General features: G+C 49.8%; 3 protein-coding genes across 4 annotated transcripts; all 3 read right to left on the bottom strand.

Annotated features, from left to right (window-relative positions):
• Positions 1–283: 283 nt before the first annotated feature.
• Positions 284–4,397, bottom strand: LOC102114312 (G protein-coupled receptor 35-like). The gene is made up of 2 exons (XM_005529645.3): positions 3,393–4,397; positions 284–2,041 (listed from the first exon to the last, which is right to left on the bottom strand). The coding sequence occupies exon 2, from the start codon at positions 2,013–2,015 to the stop codon at positions 1,080–1,082; it is 936 nt and encodes a 311-aa protein (XP_005529702.2). The 5' UTR covers positions 2,016–2,041; positions 3,393–4,397; the 3' UTR covers positions 284–1,079.
• A 1,606-nt stretch (positions 4,398–6,003) lies between these two features.
• On the bottom strand, positions 6,004–14,169 carry LOC102114507 (G protein-coupled receptor 35-like). 2 transcript variants are annotated; one of them, XM_014258365.2, is made up of 3 exons: positions 13,981–14,169; positions 11,272–11,907; positions 6,004–9,565 (listed from the first exon to the last, which is right to left on the bottom strand). In XM_014258365.2, exon 3 carries the CDS (start codon positions 9,551–9,553, stop codon positions 8,609–8,611), a length of 945 nt encoding a protein of 314 aa, XP_014113840.1. In that variant the 5' UTR covers positions 9,554–9,565; positions 11,272–11,907; positions 13,981–14,169; the 3' UTR covers positions 6,004–8,608. The 2 variants fall into 2 exon arrangements, with proteins under 2 accessions (XP_014113840.1, XP_087917169.1); XM_088061043.1 differs by lacking the exon at positions 13,981–14,169 and adding an exon at positions 13,854–13,898.
• Positions 14,170–15,277: 1,108 nt separating this feature from the next.
• On the bottom strand, positions 15,278–16,210 carry LOC106628514 (G protein-coupled receptor 35-like). The gene has a single exon (XM_014258355.1). The coding sequence runs from the start codon at positions 16,208–16,210 to the stop codon at positions 15,278–15,280; it is 933 nt and encodes a 310-aa protein (XP_014113830.1).
• Between the last annotated feature and the right edge of the window lie 6,463 nt (positions 16,211–22,673).

The following is a 22,673-nucleotide window of genomic DNA, read 5'->3' as shown; positions in this document are numbered from 1 at the left end:
TAGAGCAGCCCAGCCTGGGGCTGGGAGGTGTGCGTGGAGGTGTGTGTGTGTGTGGAACAGCCCAGCTCAGGGCGTGGGGTCTGAAGCTGCTGAGTGGTTTCACCTCCTTGGGTGTTTGTGGTAAAATCATCACAGGGTGGGACGCTCTGCTCTGCTCAGAAAATCCCAGTCCCAGAGGGAGCTCATTCCCACTGCCCCTGGCTCGGACAACAGCGAGCTGTCCCTCCTGGACAGACAGCATCTCCCACCTTTTCCATTTCACTCATCAAGAAACCGAATTCCATGCTAGTGACACAACTTTATTTAGGTTGATTTCTTTGGAGCAGCTTGGCTACCACTTTTTTTAGACAATCCTTTACATTAAAAGGTTGGATATAGTCCTAATACAGAGTCCTCATTCCCACTGCCCTGCACCAACTTTTTTATTTGATTTTAATGCCATTTGACTCAAACCTTTTTGATGAAAACTTTTTCCCCAGTACAAGCAATTGCAATTTCTTCTGACCTTGTTTTGTAATGGTGACCTTTTTGTAGCTGTTACATTGCTGTAAAGTTCTTTCAAGCAGCTAAATATGCTGTTATGGGATTGTGCATTATTAGCAACTAAAAACCAGTATGTTTGTGACTTCTAGAAACACCATCCTTTCTTTTTCTGCATGATTTCACTCTGATTTTTTTTAATTTGTTGATATTTGGAATAGCCTATTTCTTAGCCACAGCTGCACAAACACTGATCCAAAGCGGGGATGAGAGACAAAACCCAATCCTTTACCTTTACACAGCCTCTGCTTCTTTTGGGTTTCATGGGAAAATGAAAGATAGGGGATTTTTGGCAGGGGAAATCTATCATTTTATGCAAATTTGCATTAAGGCAGAGAATTGTCAGCAGCAAGCGAGATCATTAGATCAGGATCTGGACTGCTGTGGTTGTCTGATTCAGAGCTGAATCGTGTATCTGAATGTTTCCCATTAGTAGAATGTCCCTCCATCCCACTCTTCTGAAAAATCAAGTGTGAAACCCTGCTAGTGAGCCCAGTTGAACAGGGCAAATATAAAATACATGCTGTATGTGTTTTGTGTTAATGTGTTACGTGTGGGAGATGAATTTTAGCTTCTTCACTGGCCTCAGATTTGGACTTTGCTAGCTTGGAAGATGCTTCCTTAAATTCCTTGTTGACAAAGTAGTAACAGATGGCATCCAGGCAGCAGTTGGTGTTGGCGAGGATGGAGGCGAAGTGAACAAAGTTGTTAATGCTCTGTATTGCCGAGCAGTCGGAGCTGACGGAGTCCACGATGAAGCGGAGGAGATGCCCGAGGTAAAGAGGTAAAAAGCATATGATGAACACAGCCATGTTTGCAGACACAATGTAGACAGCTTTCCTGGTTAGCTTTGCATTGTGATTGTTTTCGTTCTTCTTCCTCCTGAGCTCTGCAATGATTTGTATGGAGCAGTAACTCAGGATGAGCAGTGGTATGAAAAACCCTGTGATAATGGTACACAGTGTGATCACTGAGGGCGTCACAGAAGATTTCTCAAAGCAAAACTCATCTTCTCTTCGGTCCTCAAACCTTTTAATGAGGGAAGTCTCACAGATGATGACCATCCAAAGCAAACCAGAGACAAAAGCTGCCTTCAGTGGTGACCTCAGTGCCTTGGATCTCAAGGGGTACTTGATTGCAAGGTACCTGTCAGTGGCAATGATGGTGATGATACTGATGCTTATAAAGCGATTTATGAAATAGCAACCTTCCAGAACCAGGCACCACCCATCGACCTTCAGGTGCTGGAACTGAGAGAGAGTTTTAAATGGCAAGGTGAAGAGCAGCAAGCAGTCAGCCACAGCCAAGTTGACCATGTATACTCTGGTTTCTGTCCATTTGCCGAGTTTGCAGCAGAACACCCACAGCGCCAACACGTTCAGCACAATGCCCAAAACCAAAACTGGGATGTAAACACACAGCTGGACAAGTGAAAATATTTCATAGGCTGTGATATTGCAGCTGCTGCGGTTCATTTTGAGCGTATCAAAATGTACAGGTCCTGCAAAAGCGAATTAAGCCTTTTACAAGAGAGGTTCTGGACTGAATCAGTGATTAATTCTAATTGACACAGTTCAGGCCTTTACTAGCCATGAAAAGCTGATGCAGGGTACCTGGTGGAAAGGAGAGGGACAGGGACACAAGCCTGATCAGTTGTGAAGGAGAGAAAAAAATTAGATTGTCCCTGGGTCCCTTGTGGGGAAGTCTGCTCCTGAAGGGTGGCAGGGAAAAGGGCTTGGGTCCCTCTTTTGGCTCAGACTTGGATCAGGCAGCAGCAGATATTCTGCAGCAAGGAGTTATGTGAGCCATTGCAAATATTTGATAACGGGAAGGGGATGCCTAAATCCAGCTCTCATCCTTTCCCTTATAGCAGGGCTCAGTGGAAGCCAGCTGGTGTCCTCACAGCTTAAAATGTTCTGGATGTGCAGCAGAAGGACAGCTGTCCTTTCTCTCAGTCCTGAGATGCCTATGCATCACTTCTCACTAGTGATATGAACAATTGTTAGTGTATCTCTTATTAGTGTATCTCTTAGTGGATCTCTCACTAGTTTCAGCTGCCATCAGGTTCAATACCCAGTACTCTGCACTGAGAATTGGAGTACTGGGTCTGCTCCCTGCCATTCAAGGATTGTCAAAGCTGGTCTTTATCTCAGAAGTACTACAGCAAACTGACACAATTCCAAGAAAAAAGAAACTCACTGATGCCATGGAATGTGACCAGCAGCCATGTGAAAGAGGTGACCTATGCTTGGCCTGGTGGGTGGATCTAAGGGTAATTGCTGCTTGCCCTCCAGCTTTGGAGGAGTTAATGCAGAAGCACGTTCTAGGTGCAACTGTTCATGGACAGAAAAGACCCAGGATGTCTGACATGTCTTTGGGTTTTCCCTGCAAGGGGAACGTGGCTCCATGGCGGGGGGTTCATGGGTCTCAAAAGCATCCCCAGCAAGCAAACCATAAGGCACTGCTGCAGCCTTTACGTGCATCTGTGGGTCTTGGTTAGCTCTGAAAATCATGCAGCAAAGGAATCATGGCAGCAGACCTCTGAAGAGGTGAGGGAATGTGGTATCTGCAGCGGCTCTGTCCTATGGACATGAGAAATGTGTTACGAGCCCATGAGATATAAGTGAAGATCCTAACAGGGAGACCTGGAAAAGATCCAGCAAAGGCTGAGACAGCCCTTAAGCGTCTGAAAACGCGTCAGATGTGGTCAGTATCAAAATGAACCTTTGGGAATACGTTGGCTCCAGCCCTCTCCTTCTCCATCCCTATTCTGGGGTCCCACCATGGCTGGGGAAAGGCGATGCCTCGCAGAACTCAAATAAGCGTGTCAGTAAATAGCCAGGAGAAATTACCTGTTCTCCTGCTGTCCTTGGAGAGAGTGAGTTCCTCCAGCCCAGCCGTGGAGTGCTGTGCAGGCACGACGAGCAGTGCTCCTTGCACATGACCAGAGGTGTCCTCTGATCACTAATTGCTGCTGGCTGTGAGAGCAGCAACACTGGCCGAGAAAGCACCCGCGCTCCTCCTGAGCGCAGGGCAGTGCTTCCTCTGTCATCACCGTCGGTGTGGCTTGTACACCTCCTGCTGCCTGAGGAGCCTGCAATAGTCCTGCAGGAGGTGAAAGGTTTGTCTGCCATGTATCCCTGCAGCAGCTCCTCTGGTGATGGAATAGCTTTGGGTTTTTCCTTTGCTTTACCTCCCGTTGCCTGATGTCCCACTGGGCAATGCCTGTTGGCCCTCCTCGCTCAACAGACTGTGCTTGGAGGGGACCCATTGCCCTGGAAGGTCCTGAGGTCTTCCCTCTGCCTTCCAGAGTGCCATCCCTGCTGGGATTGGAGCAGGAGTGGCATCTGTTGTCACACTGCCCGAACCCTGGGACAGAACAGCCCTAACAACAGCTGTTGGAGAGGTGAGGGCAGTGGTTTGCAGGCACTTTTGTCATTATTATAAAACGTTTCACTCTGAATCATGGTAATTCTCTTGTCTTCCATAGTTCTTCTCAGTCAGCAATTCCGAGAAAACGTGGCACTGTGACCCTGTGACCTGCTGGCTTTGTGGTTGCTCTGTGGTTGCAGGTGCCTGCATCCCAGGGGCTGCTCTTGGCTCCCCACAGCAGCCTATTTACCAGAAAAGCTCAGATAAGTTGATCAATGAGCTTAAAGGTCCTGATATTAGTACCTTGAATTGCTGTCTTGGGTAAACATATTTCCCCTTTCCGCTTTCCAGGTCATCTTAGAGCAGCTTCCGGAGTATTTCTGCATTGTCTGTCTGCACACCACAATTATAAGAATAATTCTGTGCCAGTGTACAGTCAGAATACATCACATGCTTCTGGCTTTCCAGGGACTGCTTTTGCCTTTCTTGGGGCTGCTCCCTGGTGGATGCTTACAAGTAGTTACTGACATATTGGTATGCCCAGCTCATTGATCCCCAACCAACAATATATTTATGTCATTGTCCTTGTTGGTATTTTAGTTTTCCAAGTCATCCAGCCTCTGGGTTGTGATAGTTTCACCACTGTAAAAAAAACTTTGCATCATCCTCAAGTGCTGTTCACTAGTGGTATAAACCATAAGCCGTCAAAACTGTGCCTGGAGAGGTTCAGCTCACAGCACCTCTCCAGTGTGATGCTTCCCACCCACAGCTTCGTGCTGTGGCTGCCAGACGAGGGTCTCATCAGCCCAGTGAGGTCTCAGGAGAGGGAGAAGCCATGTCACCAGGCATAAAGCAGCTGCCTGTGAGCAGCAGGTTCACCAGGATGTGTCCAAGCAAACTCAACAGCAGCAAAGGCAAAGCTAGACAAAGCGCTGTTTGTGGAGAACTCACAGTCTCCTGCTGAGGCTCTTGGGTCTGTGCCTGATTCCTGGCCACTGCAGCATCAGGATCCTCGTCCTTCTCTCCACCTCGACTCCCCATCAGCCACCCTTGCTGCAGCTGCTCACAGTCCCCTCCTTCCATGCACTCACGGGTTTCATCACCCCTGCCATGGACCAATGGTGCTCGCTCGGTATTTCCCCTGCCTCTGCAGTTCTCAGCCCGTCTCAGTCCCGCCAGTGCTGTCACCGTGTGGCACAGTGGAGGTGACACTCGTGCTGCCTTCTCCCTTCCCTGCTGGCAGCTCTCAGGGCCCAGCAGCACTGCACAGCACTGCTGCCTGTACAGGCTGCAATGCTGCCTGCAGCGACCTCCAAAGGACCTTGCACTGGCACCAGCATCCTCCACACTGTGCCTGGAAAAGTGATTTTCTTAATAAAAGTAGCCAGTGGGACAAAATATTTCTGTAAGGTAAAGAACCACTGGTACAGCCTGCTGACAGACAGATTGATGGACTCCTGCTTCCTTTCCCTGTCAGGGAAAATCTCCATCTCCCCTGCATCCCTGTGTTCTGCTGGCTGCAACTCCTGGAACGTCTCTGCCCTGCATGCTTTGTTTCCTGCCTTTCTCACGGCAAGAAGGGATGGCGCAACAGCACAACTTGACCAAAGGAGAACTGCAGAGGTGAGAGCAAAACATGTCAGTGTTACTTTCAGCATGCCAAATGGCAGTTTGAGGCTAAGTGCAGCAATCCCACACAGTGACCAGCCCTGGCTGTTGGGGCTGTTTCCCCTTTCCCCTTCCCCAGCTGCACAGAACTGCCCGCAGCAGAAAACCCGATCAGAGTGTGCTGCAACCCTCCCCACGCTCCTGCAGCGATGCCTTTTCAGGCTACCTAAAAACAGAGCCCAGACAATATTAGGAGAGTAAAAAATTCTGTTTATTGAAGGGCCTTCAGGTACATTTAGGGCAGACAAAGCCCCCAGGGGCTGCACCCAAAAATGGATGATGGGTCACAGGTTTTCACACTTTCATAAGTTTGGTCCATTTGCACATTGGGGGTTCATCTTCCAATTCCAGCTTCAGGGAATGAACTCATTTACCCCAAGTTTGCTGCCCCAACTCCCTTTTGTTTCCATCTCTCAGGCCTGAGGCAGTGAGGTGTCCTTGATTGCCAGGCCTGGAGAGGAATTGCTGTGTCTGAGCAAAATGGGAAAGCAGCAGCTCACACTGTGTGTGGAGTTTGGAGTTACACACTAAAGAACTGCAGGATTACAGATACATGACAAATATAAAAGCTAAAATCCTAAGGCATCAGCAGCACCAGGGATCAGCTGAGTATCTGTGCACACACACTGGGTAGGGCATGGAAAAGCCTGTGCTTCCCAGGTGCCTGATGCTGCTCCAGTGCTTGTGGAGTTCCCTGGAGCTCACCACTGGAAGAGCTGTGCTGCACCAAGGAAACAAAATCAGAGATGCCTCCAACACCTGAAAGCAGCACCCAGCCCGCAGCACCCCAGGATCTGTCCTGTTTGAGCCCCCTGGAGCTCAAACCTCTGGTAAGAACTCAGGTTTCAGGCCTGCCCAAATGCCACCAAACAGCAAAATACTGTCTTATGCCAGCCCCTGTCTTCCATGCATAGGAGGGCCACAAATGCTTTATCCCATGGCCACTCACTCACTCACTCACTCATATAAAAGCAAGATTCTGAATTACTTTGTAGGCTTTTCCTTGTGGTTTTGTGGTTTTTTTTTCCTCAAGCCTGAAGTGGAAGCCATTATTAGCATTTTTCTTTTAAGGGACCGGAAAATTGTATCTTGCAGAAATGTTGGTAAAATGCAGCGGTTCAGCCTTGCTGTTTGGGGCAGCTGATGGGCTTTGGCAGCTGTGGCTGGTCCCCACTACCATTTCCCAGCCTCCTGTGCTAGGAAATGGAAAAGATTTGGGGTTAAGTGTGTCGCCATCCTCCTGGATTGCTACTGCAGTGCTGGATGGTGGCCAGCAGTTTGCTGTGGCCCAGGTCTGACAACTCATCTATTCCATTTACTGGGAGCACTCAGGGAGCTGAGGCATGGTTCAGACTGAAGGAAGACGCCAGAAACCCATCCTAAACTGCACATATAAACCAGATAGTAATTTTTGTCCAGGGTAGAACATGTATCTTCAGATAATCAGAAAGTTCCTTGCTCATCTTTGGGCTTCACTGTTAAATACCCTGCTGTAGGGCAGATCTTGTATCTTGGTAGCAAAGTCTTTCCTCCCAATTTCCAGTATAGTATTAAGAGCAGAGGACTCTGATTTAGAAAGGTAATAAATGACACACCTTTATTTTCACTTGCAAAAGTATGGATTTTTTATTCTTGTTTCATAGCATTCAGTGGAAACAGCAAAAAATCTTAATGATGACAGAGACTGTGAAGTCAACTAATTTCTCCTTTAAAAGGTGAGAAAAAGGAGCATTTATGAGACCTGTATGTGAGGCTACATGTATAAAAGCATTGCTGTTCTGTATTTCAGAGTAGATGACCTATTTGGAGCCCACTAGAAATTGAACAATTCTGCATGTTAACTGAGAGAAAACATCAGCATGACTGAATCTGCAAAACCAAGCAAGTTGTTTGCTTTCTAGATTAACAGTAGGTTAACAGGTTGATACAAATCTTCATATCTTTTTTCAAAATAATAAAAAAACCCATAATAATTTTTTTGGAACAGGTATTCATTATAAGCAATGAGACGTGAGGTTCCAGAAGGGAATTCTAGGTCCAAAAACGTTTTTGAAGGCTCTCTGTGCTGTTCCTGAAGTAGAAGTGTCTTTCCTTGCTGAACACCAACTTGCCAGGATTGTAAGAGATGTCTGCCAAGACGTCTCTTGATTTCTGAGGGCAGTTAATTGCAGCACATTTGTTGATGGCCACAGGGGTGACAACGCTCACACATCTCCTTAAGCAATAGATGGTTGTTAAGATTGGGCACTATTTGTCTGCCATATCTTTTCCTGTCTGTGAAAAGAGAATTTAGAAGGCAGAACGAGGGCTAAACAGTGTTCAGTGGTTAAACTGGTCACACAGACTACTTGCTCTGCTTGCAGTGAAATACCAGTAATGCCAGAGCATTAGAAAATACACCAGTGAAGAAAACTGGCACGTGAATTATCAGCTGAATGACCTGAGTAGTTTTTTCTGTTTTTGTGGCACAGCTGTTCACTGCAGCTTCCCCCGAGATGTCTGCCAAAGAACTGACACAAAGCAATGTTTGGATTTGGGACACTTTCCGTGCTGGGAACAGTCCTTTGTGTGTTTCTTTGACCAAGGTCTAGTCGTGGTTTCAGACTGTGGTCTGAATGAGTGTCACTGCATGGTGACAGACTTGTAGGGGAACCCTATGTCAGTTGTCACTAAAGAAGTTAATTGCCTCTAAGTTTTCATGAGCAGAATATGAGCTTGCAGTCCCAGGAGGAGATTTTTCAGAGGTTTACAAGTCAGAAGATGCTGAAAGTGATAGGCCATGAAGCCAGCCAAGACAAGCTGTCACCAGGAGGTGTCTGGAGCTGCGATGCAACAATACGAGACAGTGGTCAGAGCTGGAGTCAAGGCACTGAAGACAGCAGGACAAAATTCAAGTTAACATCAGACCCTTTGGAGGTGTTTCCCCTTTTTGTACATATACCTACGATGATTGCAAACACTGTAGGTGGTTCCATTCCCTGTGCCTCAAAACTTGAGCAGCATTGTGGCACTCAACACCAGCCATGCACTACACCTTGTTCATACTATCCGTGGGTGGCTGTGACTCCTCACTTTGGTTCATCTTGGACCTCATAAATGTACACTTGGGGAACATAGAAGAAAACTCTGTGAATTCTTTGGCTGCAAAATAATAGCAAAATGCATCCAGACAGCAGTTACAATTTGCTAAGCATGCAGAGACCTTAAGATAGGTTGTAACTCCCTGGATCAGAGAATGTGCTCCAGCAACTTCCACTGCAAACCGCAAGAGCAGTGACATGTGGAAAGGTGAGAAACAGACAACAAACACACACAAATTCACAGAAATAATGTGCACGGCCTTCTGAAATAATTTTGTCTCATGAGGACTTGAAACCATCTTCTTCTTTAGACATCTGATGACTTGTACTGAGCAAAAAATCATAATCCCTAATGGAATAAAATACCCGCAGATACTGGTGAATAAAGAGGAATATCTAGGTGTAACAGATTGTCTCCGAAAGCAACAACCTTCCCAGCTACTGTGAAGTGTGTGATACAAATTGGAATAAATTATCAGTGTTATCCAAAGAAAACCACAGACAGAAGCTGATTTCAGTGGGGATCGAAGAACCTTTGCTTTTAGAGGGAACTTGATTGCAATGTATCGATCAATCGCAATCAGGGTGATGATAAGGATGCTCATAGGCATGTTTGTAAAATAGATGTTTTGTATGGCTAAACACAGCTGGTCTATGGGGTGTTTGTACTTGGTAAAATACAGCAGGAAAGGCAGGGTGAAGAGCAGGAAACTGTCAGCCACGATGAGGTTGATCATGTACACCTTGGTCTCAGTCCACCTCTTGAGTTTGCAGCAGAAGACCCAGAAGGCAATTACATTCAGTGGGATCCCCAGAGCGAGCACTGGGATGTACACAACCAGCTGAAGCACCACAATGCTGCGCTGTGCATCACTGTCAGTGCAGTTGTCCATGTTGGGCTGTCTCTGCAAGGAAACAGCACGCAGTGCAGGCATGAGACTGAGCTCAGTGACAGGATCCTGCAGCTGTGCCCCCCTCCCATGGCCCTGCAGCTCCTCGTGTCCCTGCGCCGCTCATGTGGGCAGCTTCAGTGGCTTCAGTGGAGGGCTTCAGTGGCTCCCCAGCACCAGCAGTCCCTCAGCCATCAAAGTTACACTGTCACCCACTGCCAGCTACGAGACAGCCCTCTCTTGCTGCTGTTGCAGGATTAAACCTGCCTCATTGTCCCTCCAGTCCTGGTGTGAGCAATTTGGGTCATAGCAAAGCAGAATGATAATTTTTGTTGTTACCTTTGCCTCTGCTGCTGTTGTCAGAGCCACCGGCTTTAGGGCAGCCCACACCTGAGCTGGGCAGCATTCCCCATTTGCCCTGGGCAGCATTCCCCATTTGCTCTGGGCAGCATTCCCCATTTGCCCTGGGCAGCATTCCCCATTTGCCCTCCATGGCCTTTGCTTTGCTGCTGAAGCCACCCCATGGGTTTGCTCTGGGTCTCGCCAGACCTGAGAACATCCTCAGGACTTGAGCCCTTCCAGCTTTACTCCCAGGGGCAGTGGGAATGCTGCTGCAGGCTGCTGGGTGGGTGGGTGCCTGCTGTGGGCAGGATTTGTGCCCCCAAACACAAATCCATTCATCTGCTGGGGAGAACAGCTCAGCAGGGGTACCAGCAGCCCTAACAGATAACAAGCCTCCAGAGAAAGAAGGGAAAGTGAGCACAAAGTGATCTCAGCTTCCAAAGGTAGGAAGCCAAAATTTTGCTAGGGCAGAAAACATGAATCCAAGAACTTACACTGTCTCCTGCTCCTCCTTTAAATATTTCAGGGCATTTGTCACCAGCAAGGAGGATGAATCAGACTTAGTCTGCAGCTCATAAAGGAAGTGTTTACAATGAGGCAGGCATGGAAAGTGCCTGGATTACTACAGTCTCTTACCAATACATTGCCTTATAAGTCAGCAGCTTCTAAACATCAACATGTAAACTGTAGTGAAAATACATGATTGCATGAAGCAAGTGAACTGTTTTTAGTGTCCAGGATTGAGAGACACATCTGGCTACCCCAGAGGAAATCATAACACCTGCCCTAGCACCAGAACTGGTATGGCAATCCTGAACCACAGGTGTACAGCCCTTTTTAGGGTGGAATTCATGGAGGAACTAACATGCAGCCTGAGTCCTGGTGCTCTTGGGCTTTCAGCCTCACAGGTTTTGGCCACTCTGTGGTTTCAGCCACTGCTGCAGCTGTTCCCTGGCAGCCTGTTGTGGCCACCTTGCAGTGAAAAAACCACTCTGCCTGCACATAACCAGCCTGAGGAGCAGCTGAGCCTGCTGCCGGACACCCCGGCCTCTCTGCCGGACACCCCGGCCCCAATGCCGGGCACCCCGGCCCCAGCGAGCCCCCCATGCGAGCACGGAGCTGTGGCAGCTGCCAAGGCCGCGTGCCTGGGGCCCGGCGTCCCCACACGTGAGGGAGCGCTCATGGCAAACTGCAGCGAGGGGCAAAGACCCCCCTGAAGGGAATGTAGCTGCAAAACAGAGGCAGAAGAGCTGTGAACGAGGGGGAAGCCAGGGCAGCCGGCGCTGAGTGACCGTGTGCTGGCGAGCAGCAGCTGCGAACGCGCACCCCGGGGGCCGGGCGGAGCACAGTGCCACCGCGGGACAGCGCCAGGCCTTTACCTGCTCCCTGAGGGGCGCACGGGCCGCGGGCTCCTCACAAACGCTGCGGGGAACACGCGATGGCTTGGCAGGGAAAGAGATCCACGGGTGTCAGTGCAGGGCACGGCTGTCCCAGGGCTGTCACAGCTGAAGCACAATAAACTCGAGCTCTCCACCAGTGCCTCATTTATCCCCTGATCTTCTTGAGCCGGAGGCTCTGGTGCCCTCTGTTGTCCCAGTGCCGGCAGCTCAAAGCTCCACCGTCAGAGCTTTTCCACCCAGAGTGCGCTCCCCCTCCTCGCCTCACACAACCCGGCAATTAAAATTTCATATTTTCAGTCCCGGGAAAGCAATTTCTGAAATAAAGCCCATAATGGCTGCAAATTGCCCTTCTGGCAGCAGGAGGTTCCTCAGGGAGCGCGCAGGCTGTGCCGCTCTGGTGCGGCGGCAGAGGCTGCTCCGGGCCCCCGGGGACAGGGGACCTTTCCCGGGGACAGTCGGGGTTTGTGCTCTCGGTGAGGTGAGCCCAGGGAGCCGGGGTGCTGCTGGCACTGCAGGGTGACCGATGTCATTTATGGCTGCTTCACCCCCTGCACAGCAGCCGGGAGCCAACTAAGGACAGTCACTGCCGCCAGTGTGGCACCGAGGCGCTGGCACCTGTAGGAACATCGTTAGGAGTGTGAAAAACGAGGTTCACATAATTTTTATAGAATTTAAAAGCTTAATAAAAAAGACAATTAGGGGATAAAAATAAAGTATACAGATAGGGCCGGGTGTCTCTGCATTCAGCTAAGAGAGCACACCTTACTAACAAAGGATTGTCCCTTAAAAACAGAACCCTACTACATATCCATAAATTCTCATACATACTCAGACATTCTCCTTGGAATTTTTGGTGTTCTTCTGTTTAGTTTTCTCTTGCCCCTTCCTTGGTAACAGAAATGCAATAAATTCCTCCCCCCAGAGTTCTGGTCACTGCTGTCTTCATCTGGATAAGATATTTACAAATGCAGGAGTTCTCCAGCTATTTTTTTTTTTCTCAGTCTTTGGGTTATACAAACAAAAGCAGTTTTTATTTTAATACTATGCCATAGCCTAACATATATGTATTATAGCACTATTTCTAAGTTTCATCAATAACAGAAATAAAGAAAACTATATTAATACAACAAAAAATTCCAATCTTATACACATAACATTCAGTTTAATATTTGCAAAAAGCCAACAATATAATCTGTATCTACAACAGGAGCATGCCCCAGTGGTATTTCACAGACACTGGGATGGGTTTTGCTGCCCACTGGTTACAGCAGTTGCAATCCCATCTGTGTGAGCCAGCTGACAGGAGCCAGACCGACTCCGTCAGGATTTGTCCCATTAATTCTTGTCTTTGGAGCTGCCATGGTTTGACACTGGCCACATGCCAGGCATCCACAAGAGCTGCTCGCTCGCCCTCCCCTGCCACAGCTGGGCAGAGGAGAGGAAAATTTTATCAAAGTGCTCCTGAGTTGAAATAAGGACAGGGGAAAAAGCAGTCCAAGGGCAAAATGGGCTAGTCTTAGAGCTACAAAGTGAGTTTATTACTAACAAAATCATAGGAGGATAATAAGAAGTAAAATATGCCCTTAAAACACCTTTTCTTCTCCCAACCCCTCCCTCCTTCCCACTGACAGCACAGGGAGACAGAGCATGGGAGTTGTGGTCACTCCATCACTGAGATTTTCTTCTGCTGCTCAGGGAGAGGAGTCCTCCCCCTGTGAGACCCTGGGGTCCCTCTCACAGGAGACAGCTCTCTGTGCACTGCTCCAGAGTGGGTCCAACCTCACAAGCAACAGTTCTCCCAAAATTCCTGCAACATGAGTCCCTCCTGGGGCAGAGAGTGCTGCCAGCCCTGCTGCTCTGGGATCACTCTGCCAGGGCTCAGTCCCGCCAGGCCAGGCTGCTCCAGCCTGGGAGCAGGGACCCCTCAGCACAGGCCTCCCGTGGGCTCCCAGCTCCTCCAGGATTGTCCTGCTCCACTGGGGGCTCCTCCCCGGGCTGTGGGGACATCTCTGCATCCCCCATGGATCCCCAGGGGCTGTGGGGACATCTCTGCATCCCCCATGGATCCCCAGGGGCTGTGGGGACATCTCTGCATCCCCCATGGATCCCCAGGGGCTGTGGATGGATCTCTGGATCCCCCATGGATCCCCAGGGGCTGTGGGGACATCTCTGCATCCCCCATGGATCCCCAGGGGCTGTGGGGACATCTCTGCATCCCCCATGGATCCCCAGGGGCTGTGGATGGATCTCTCCATCCCCCATGGATCCCCAGGGGCTGTGGATGGATCTCTGGATCCCTGTGGATCCCCAGGGGCTGTGGATGGATCTCTGGATCCCTGTGGATCCCCAGGGGCTGTGGGGGGATCTCTCCATCCCCCATGGATCCCCAGGGGCTGTGGATGGATCTCTGGATCCCTGTGGATCCCCAGGGGCTGTGGATGGATCTCTGGATCCCCCATGGATCCTCAGGGGCTGTAAGGGGATGGCTGCCTCCCCACAGCCTGCAGAGGAATCTTAGGTCTGGCATCTGGAGCACCTCCTCCCCCTCCTTCTCCACTGACCTTGGTGTCTCCACGTTGTTTCCCTCACATGTTCTCACTTCCTCCTCTTCTCTGGCTAGAAAAAGCTGTTTTGAATTTTTTGTTCTGATTTTCTTCTTAAATCTGTTATCACAGAGATGTTACCAACCTTTCTAATTGGCCAAGCCTTGGCCAGCAGCAAATCCATCCTCAGTGCCATCAGGGATTGGATCTGCTGGACATGATGGAAGCTTCTGGCAGCTTCTCACAGAAGCCACCTCTGTGGCCCCCCGCTACCAAAAAGCAGGCTGTGCAAAGCCAAGGCAGGAGCTCACGTTCTCCAAGTGACAGCAGCAGAGCAGGCGTTGGCTGTGGGCTCACGGAGGGCAGATGTAGATCACAGGGGAAGATGTGTTTGTGGGCAGGAAAGACTCCCCCACATCGGTGGAACACTCTGAGCATTGCTGGGGCAGAGCTCAGCACCATTTTGGGGGTTTTTCAGAAAGAAAAAAACCAGTTCTAATCAGCATTTATCCGCTTCCTCTCTCCCCTGACTTTTCTAGAGTGCTGACTCATGGAAAAATACCTTTTCCTGATGGAAATGTTCGGGGTGTCAGTGTGGGCAGGCTGTGGGCAGCTGGGCTCAGCTGGGGGGATACTGTGAGCCTCAGCTGTGAGCCTGGGGGTCGGTCTGGTGCCACAAAACAAACCAGGGCAGAGCAATTCGAGGGCAGCAAACACCGAGGCAGCAGTGACATGGCTTTCCTGTGTGTGGGAGGAATTGCCCTGCAGGGATGGATGTTCTGAGGAGGTGTCTCTGGGCCAGGGCTCAGCAGGGCAGCTGGAAGGGAGCTGGCAGGAGGACTCAGCTCTGAAGGAGCTTTGTGCCTTTATGGCATTGGACAAGTGTTGCTTTCATCCCAAAAGTGTTCCTTCACACCTGTCTGACCTGTTGAGTTGAAGGGGAAGGAGGTCAGACCAGCTTAGGGACATGTTTTGTAGAGAAATGTGCTTAATAATGTGCCAGAACCACCTGAACAGCCACCCAACCCAGCCTGCCAAAGGAATGGGATAAACATAAAGTGGATTCGTTTAATAATGCAAACAACCTGAAATACACAATGAGGTAAAATGCAATATATACATTTGTACATGTTGGCAAGAAGGATCAATAGACTTTAGCTGCAGAAGGAACTGAAAGAGGTACATGGGTCACCTGTCTTCCTGAATGAGTAACAAGTAGGTGCTGGAGGGTGGAATGGAGGCACATTAACAACAAATGGTTACATACACGCTTTTACACATCTCTGTGACCTATTTGTTTAATAGAAACATAGATTATCCATTTCTAAACCTAATAAAGAACTTGCTAGAGCAAAAGAGCAATACTTATCCCAGTAGCCCTGAAGCTGTATTTCCTCTTTATGTTGCAGATGTCAGGGGTGGGTTTTGTTTCCCTTTTCCCTTTAGCAAGGCTGTATCTGCAAGGGGTGGGTTGCATCTGTTTTCTGAGTGCTGGCTTTGGGCTGTAGAAAGGCTTCATGGAACTCCCTGGTGACAAAGTAGTAGCAGACACTATCGAGGCAGCAGTTGGATGTGGCAATGCACCTCATCATGGAGGAGAAGTTCTTCATGACACAGAGCTGGAAACAGGTAGCTCCAACATTCTCCATGATGAACCTGGCGAATAGCCCAAGGTAGGCTGGCAGAAAACTTATCAGAAATACAATCAGATTTGCATAAACAATGTGTACGGCTTTCTGGATTGATTTCTCCTCCGGTGAATTTGTGTTCAGATGTTTCTTCAGGTTCCTGATGACTTCTGTGGAGCAGAAGGTCAAGATTGCTAATGGGAGAGTGCAAACGAAGAAAATGGCCAGCAGGCTGAGAGCAGCAGGTGTGGGGGTGTAGGTCTGGAAGCAGAGAGCTGCGTGTCTCTGCCAGAGCTGGATGGTGGCACCGATTATCACCAAAACCCACAGAAGCCCACAGAGGAGGGCAGCCTTTGACGGGGACCTGAAGGTCCTGGCTTTCAAAGGGTGCTTTATGGCAATGTATCGATCGATGGAGATGAATGAAATGATGTAGATGCTCACTAACATGTTGATAAAATACATTATCTCTGTAAACTGGCAGAGCTCCCCTCGGGCTGACTTGTTCCAGAGCAGATAAACCATGGAAGGCAGGGTGCAGATGACAGAGAAATCTGCAAAGACTAAGTTCATTACATACACCCTGGTTTCTGTCCACTTCTTCATCTTGCAGGAGAATACCCAGAAGGCAAGAACATTAAATAGTGCTCCAAAAAAGAAAATGAGGCTATAGAGAGCAAACTCAATGAGGCGAATGTGGCAATGCAGTTCTAGATTTGTGGTGCTGCAGTTGTTGGACACATTCATTGTCCTGAGCTACAGATGTTGTATGATGTTCTGAGACCTGAAATTGGAAAGGACATGGTAAGACCTCTTTGTAGCTGTAAAAGAAGCACATGTAAATATATATGTCCTTTGTTAATAATGTGAATTTGAGCTTTACAGAGCTGTCTTTCTCAATCAGCCTGTGGCATCCTTTGGCATCCTTTGTCAAGCTTTAAGTTCACTCAGTTTATGAGTGTGTCTCAGTGTACATCTCCAATAGGACATGGCAGACAGCCTTTATTAAATAGGGAGATCTTGAAGTCTGTGAGGACAGGAGGCAACATGGCGCTAAGAAGAGCCCCCATAGGTAGTGGGCACAACCTGTGACAAGGTTCCTTAAAACAGGCTGTGCAGGTGATGTAAAATTACCCTTACCTTGGTGTTGAGCTAGGCAGGGATTGCAGCAACCAAAACTAAAGCCCAGCACAACCCATGAGCAAAAGCTCTTCTGTCAGTCCTGCTGGTTTTGGATTCAGATTGGGGATGAAGGGCTAGGAGTGTGTAGCAGATGTCACTTGATAGAAATCCTCATGCTCTGACTCTAACTGGGAAGGTTTCTGAGCCTTGTGAACCCAGAGCTCCTTCTCCAAGCTGAGGAAAACAGCTGAATCTGCAGTCCTGCTCTCCCAAAGGCATGCTCAAAACCCTAAGGGAGAGAGTGAGGTGTGCTGCTCTCCACCTCTCCAGGAGAGGGATGGAGGATGGAAGGATTAACCTAATTTTAAGCCCATTTTTTCCAGGAGAGAGTATGAGTCTGCAGATGCAAAGCAGAAAGCCACTTCTGGAAGAGGGAACACCACTGCAGAACAAGGAGTTTGCTGTTAAGGGCTGAATTAGATGGCTCCTGCCCCAGGCAGGCACCCAGCCACCCTCAGAAATCCTTGTTAGAGCAGTAGCTGTTGAGCCTCTGTCACACTGGCTACAAGATGTTTTGCCAGAGTATTAGTTGTGTGAAGAGTGAGTTTATGGGCTGATAAAAATCATCTTTCAGCAGAGCCCATCCTGTGCAAAGTGGCTTCATGTGACATGCACGTGAAACAATTCTTCGAACTGCTGATTCTGAGTATCTGTCACTTCTGCTTGCATGTAAATGCACTTCAGGAAAAAGAAAATAAACAACCTTTCAATAAGTGTAAAATAAGTGTTTTAGCACTCTAACAGGAGAGTGAAGTGGGGAGGGATCTGGTGAAATCCCGTAGGGAAGAGACACCAGGTCTGCCTGGTTAAGCAGTTATTTGCCTCCACCAGCAATGCAGACCTTGTGGCCAGTTGGTGAGAGCACTGCCTGTAAATCAGAATTCAGTTCTGAGGTGACTGAAAAATACACAAATAACTCAGTTTCTGGCAGATGTGCAAGTGTCTTAGGCAATAGCAGACACTAGAGTGACTTGTTCTTGTATGCTCAGGTCTGGGTTTCCCAACAGAGGCTTGCTGCTCACTGCCTGTACCCTGTGAGGAAGGGGACACTTGTCCCCTGAGGAAAACCTCTCTGAACTATGGAAACAGCAGCAGGGAGCTGTCACTGGTTATGGTCACTGCTTATGGCACGAGGCAGAAGTCTGACAGCTGCACTGGTGCCCAGGTTTCTTCTCACTGCCCTGGTCTGCAGTGCCAGCTGCAGCCTCTGCAGAGGTGCAGCACAGGCAAACCACACTGCTGGGCTCTGCAGCGTCAGAGGGCTCTGGCCAACACTGCCCTTGGAGCTGGGGACCTGGCCCAGTACAGCTCCCAGCAGCAGGGCTCACAAGTGCCCCAGGCCAGTCCAGAGGCTGGGAGGAGGATGGCGGAAATGACCAGAGGGTTTAAAGCAGACCCAAAAACATTGATAGGGTATGACTGAGGAAAAAAAATCTTTAAAGAGATGCAGCTTGACCAGCTAGCATATCCTGTGGCTGCTGGAAATGTATCTTGTGGGGCAGATGAAATGCCTGCAGCATCAGAGGGGCTAGGCTGCAACTTACAGCTGTGACAAAGGGATGGAGACAGCTGTGAAACAGCATCTTGCTGCTGCTGGGAGACCAGGAACAGGCTGGGGCTCCACAGACAAGGTCACCAGTACTGTGCAGGGTGTCCTGCTATCCCCACCGAAGGCTGGGGAGAGCTGGCCAGCAGCTGTCCCCCAGCACAGAAGCTGCTGAGCATCTGGGGAGGAAGGCCTGGGCTTGTTTCCTCCAGCAGCTCAAGAAGCAGGAGGCTTCTGCCAGACCCTGAAGAGAGGCTGGAGGAAGAGATGCAAGGATGAGAGGCTGAAGGCACAGTGGATGTTGCAGCAGCACTGTGGTGGCTGCAGCCAGTGTTTTTCCAGCAGGAAAGCAGCTGCACTGAAGGGGGAGTCTTGCATGGAAAATCCTCCTCCTTCCTTCTGGGGAGAGCTCAAAAGTGGTCAGGCACCAAGGGCTGAAGGGTGAATATGGTGGGTGAAATAAAGGGTGAATATGGTGGGTGAAATGGCTAAGGACAGCATGGGAGCCCTGGTGGGCGAGGGAGGGAACCTGGAACTGAGCAGAGGGAGAGCAAGAAGGGAAATGAGGGTGAAGTTGGGTACAGCACAGCATCATCTGCATCAGCTGCCCTCAGACCTGCCACCTCCATGGCAACAGCCCTGTCACCAATAAATGACAATAAATTCTTTTAAATAGAAGGGGTGGCTCTTAGCACATATTCAGTGAGGAGCTTTTCCTCTCTGTTTCCAAATAGCATAAAGAAATCTGCAGACTGCCTTCCAACCCTCCTGCTGCTGTTCACACCTCTTTCAAGTGCAAGGATCTCAAGAACAGCAATTTTTTCTTTTCCTTTTTGCAGCTTGTGTTCTTTCAGGCTCATCTATCACTGCATCCCTGGAAAACTGTAATATGGTCACCCCAACCATGATCTATTTGCTTTGATAGATGCTGGAAGGGGTCCTCTTAGACAAAACAAATTTGTTAGAATCACTTGTTTCCCATGTTGGGATGAATTGACTTCCAGTTCTCCGCTGCTGTGATATTCCAGGTAAAGTACCCAGGGAATACCTTGGAGTAAGAACAGAAACTGAACAGAAACTCAGAGATCACGACCTACCCTACTCCTGCCTCGCAGGGACCTCGCTGCCCTGCAGAAACCACGCTCAAAGCCTCCTCTGCCTCCCCCCAGGCACAGCAGGACCCTGCTCAGCAGTTCAGAGCCAGCAAGAGAGAAGGAAACAAAGTGATGTTACCTGCAGATTTAACGTGCCAGAGTCAGCAGCAGGTGCCACCGAGGCAGGGCACGCGGGCTCTGTGCAGCCCGGGCAGGGCGAGCGGGGCTGGAGGACGGGCACGGGCTGCCTGTGCAGGGCAGGTGCCTGGCACCAGCAGCTCCCTGATACTTGAGTGTTTCCATAGCACCTCCTCCTCCTGCGTAAGAGCAGATTTCACATCAGTCAGGCTTTGAATGCCAGCCTTCTGGCCAAAGCAATGGTGGCACTACTTTACTTTAGCGAGCTGGCCGCTCTGCGGTTTCTGAAAGGGTGTGTTTGATGGCCTGCAGAGATGTTCAGCAAGTGGGCATTTGAAATGCTGCACCAAAGTCTAAGCTAGGTAAAGCCAGGAAGGTGCAGTACCTGGTCTGGATCACCCCATGCAGCTCAAGGTACACCTGAGTGTTGAGTTGTGCTTGCGCAGCTCTGGGCAGGGAGGTGAGCACACGGAGCAGCTTGGCAAGTAGTGTAGGAAAGCCTTCCCAACGCTCCTCAAATGCTGCACTCGTGATGGAGACAGTGTGAGGGCTCTGGCCTGCACCTGTTTGAGCACAGGTACAGCCAAACCATCAGAGAGCTCCAGCTGGCACACAAACCGAGGCCTCGGTACATCCCACGTGGGTGGCAAAGAGCTTCACTGGCAAACTCTGCATTGACAGAAGTGGAGGGGGCAGGCAGAGCCATAAACCCCAAAGGGCTCAGTAATGGGCTTTTAATTGGTGTCAGTAATCAGCTGCAAGTGGGGACTGCTTCACTGCACACTCAGCCTTGGTCCCTAGCCAGCTGTTGCATTCTTTGTTGCAGTGATGCACTGGTGCTCCTCAGTCAGCAGGATGAGTGCTCTCCTGGCTGTGGGAGCTTGAGAGAAAAGCAGCAGCTGGCTGGAGCTCGGGCTCTCACAGCAAAGGATGGCAGGATGCTCGCATGTCCCTGGCTCGGGAGGCACGGGGTGGCACCAGGCAAAGGAAGCGCTGCAGCACAGCTGTCAAACGAGGCTGTGCAGGGGAGAGCACCAGGCACAGCATCCTGAAGATAAAACTCCACCACAAGGCTTCTGAGCCTGCAGCCATCCCATAACCACAGAGATGTGCGTGCTGATCACAGCCCTCAGGAGGCAAGCAGGCATCCAGAGTCCTGGGTGTGCCTGTCACGGGAGGAGCAGCAAGGCAGGAGCCACGACACGTGTCTGTGAACCAGGCTGATAAGAGCCCTGGACAGCATCTGGCATTTGTAAGGTGCTGTGGAGGAGGGGCAGGGAAGCACGGTGACACGAAATGCTGCAGTGGCTCTTGGGGTCACAGTGTGAAAGAGGGACAGGAGGGTCACTGCAGGTATTCAGGGGCAGGAAAGACCTGTGTGAAGAGAGCCACAAAGCAAAGGTGGTGGGAGCTGTTTGCCTGTGGTAGCTGCGGCTGCATTTGCTAAGGAGGCTGATGCTGTGGGTTCTTTTTGAGTTAGCGCACACGGTGATGGTCTTGTCCACCATCAGTGAGGCTGGAAGGAACCTCCTGAGGTTCCCAACAACCCTTTGCTCAGAACCACTGTCTGAGGCCATGCCCTGTTTGGTTTTGAATAGTTTGAGGGATATCCCCACACGTTCTCTGGGCAACCTGTTCTAGTGCTTGATCATTCTGAGACAAAACTTTTTTATGTTTTCACAGACTTTCCTGTATTCCAGTCTGTGCCTTTTGTCTCTTGCCCTCTCAGCAGTGTCAGGGAGAGGGCAGGAGGCAAAAGGCACAAACTGAAATATAGGAAAGTCTGTTTAAACACAAAAAAAGTTTATTCCCTGCTGCTGGGTGTTTATACACGTGGATCAGATCCTTGAGAGACTTCTCCAGGCTGAATAGTCCCAGCTCTTTTAGCCTCTCCTCATACAAGAGATATTCCAGTTCCTTAATCTCCTCTGTGGCCTTTCCTTAGACCTGATCCAGTAAGTCCAGGTCTTTCTTGTACTTGGGGGGGGCCCAGTGATAGACTGAGACAGTCTCAGCAGTGCTGGGCAGAGGGGCAGGATTCACCTCCCCTGAGCTGCTGGCAGTGCTCATTCTCAAGCTGCTGTTACCTCTCTCTGCTGCCATGGCACACTGCTGGCTCACCATCAGCTTGATTTCTCCCTGGAGCCCAGGTTCTGCTCCGCCAGGCTGCTTCCCACAGGGTCAGCCCCAGCCTGTCCAGGTGTATGGAGTTGTTCCTCCTCAGCCTCAGCTGAAGGAACCATAGGGCCTGCAGTTTTCTGGATGCTCTTTCTGCCTTTCCTGAAGGGTGACATTTGGGGGAGACAGCAGTGTTGAAGAGAAGAGCACACTGTGAGTGTCACCTGTGAAAGGTGAGGAGATGAGCAGCAATGGAAAATGACTTTGTGCCACCACAGTCTGCAGGGGATGCAGTTGATGGTGGGGACTAAAAAATGCCACTGCCAGAAAGAGATGGAACTCAGCCTGTGGAGTTCCAGCTGATTTGGAGGTGGTGACCTAGGAAAGAGTCCCCAAGAGGGGTGTAAAGCAGGAGGGTGAGGTGGCTGGGGAGAGAAGACCATGGATGTGGGACAGGGATGGATACAGCCTGGCCAAAGCGTCCGGGCTGATGAGCTCCACCACTGGAAGGGGCCAGGGGACACAGACATGGCAGCAGAGGACCTCTGGGATTGTGGCAGCCAAGCAGCACTGGGGGAAGGTCAGGCTGTGACAGTGGCACCTGCCTGCAGCAGTGTCTAGCCTGGATGGAAGGATTCATTCCCCACAGAAGACAGGAGAAGGCTGCTCGTGCTGGGTCTGCCTGAACACCTGGCCTTTTTCACCTGTCTCCTACCAGATCTCAGTGCTGGAAGATGCTAAACTGGTACAGATTACATCTGTTTGTGTTCCTCTAAAATACAAGTTACTAAGTAGGACTAAACAAAGTGGGTTTGGCTGTGGTGTAAAACAGGGGCAACACCTACATGGGATGCTGCAAACATTCATGAGCCAGCCTGGGCAACCTTTGAAGGTACCAGCTGTTCCATGACATCAGGGTACCTTAAACAAAAAACTCTTAAACCTGGTTTGGGCTTTTTTTCCCCTTCCCCTCTCTCAATCATTAACATCTCTTTCCTATATAACCAGTTTGAAAGGTCACTTCGTTATGCAATCCATTGGGTTTGGAAGGTCTTCAGCTTCACTAATATTCCACATTCAAAGCTTAATTTATTTACAGTTTACATTCATATGTCTAAGGAGGAGGAAAACA

Source organism: Pseudopodoces humilis, chromosome 11 (genome assembly GCF_049639895.1).
Source record: "Pseudopodoces humilis isolate 2021_Gansu_Grassland_sample_001 chromosome 11, ASM4963989v1, whole genome shotgun sequence".
NCBI classification, from domain to species: domain Eukaryota; kingdom Metazoa; phylum Chordata; class Aves; order Passeriformes; family Paridae; genus Pseudopodoces; species Pseudopodoces humilis.
Note: the sequence above shows the minus strand (reverse complement) of the source record. Positions and strands in the feature narration are given on the sequence as shown.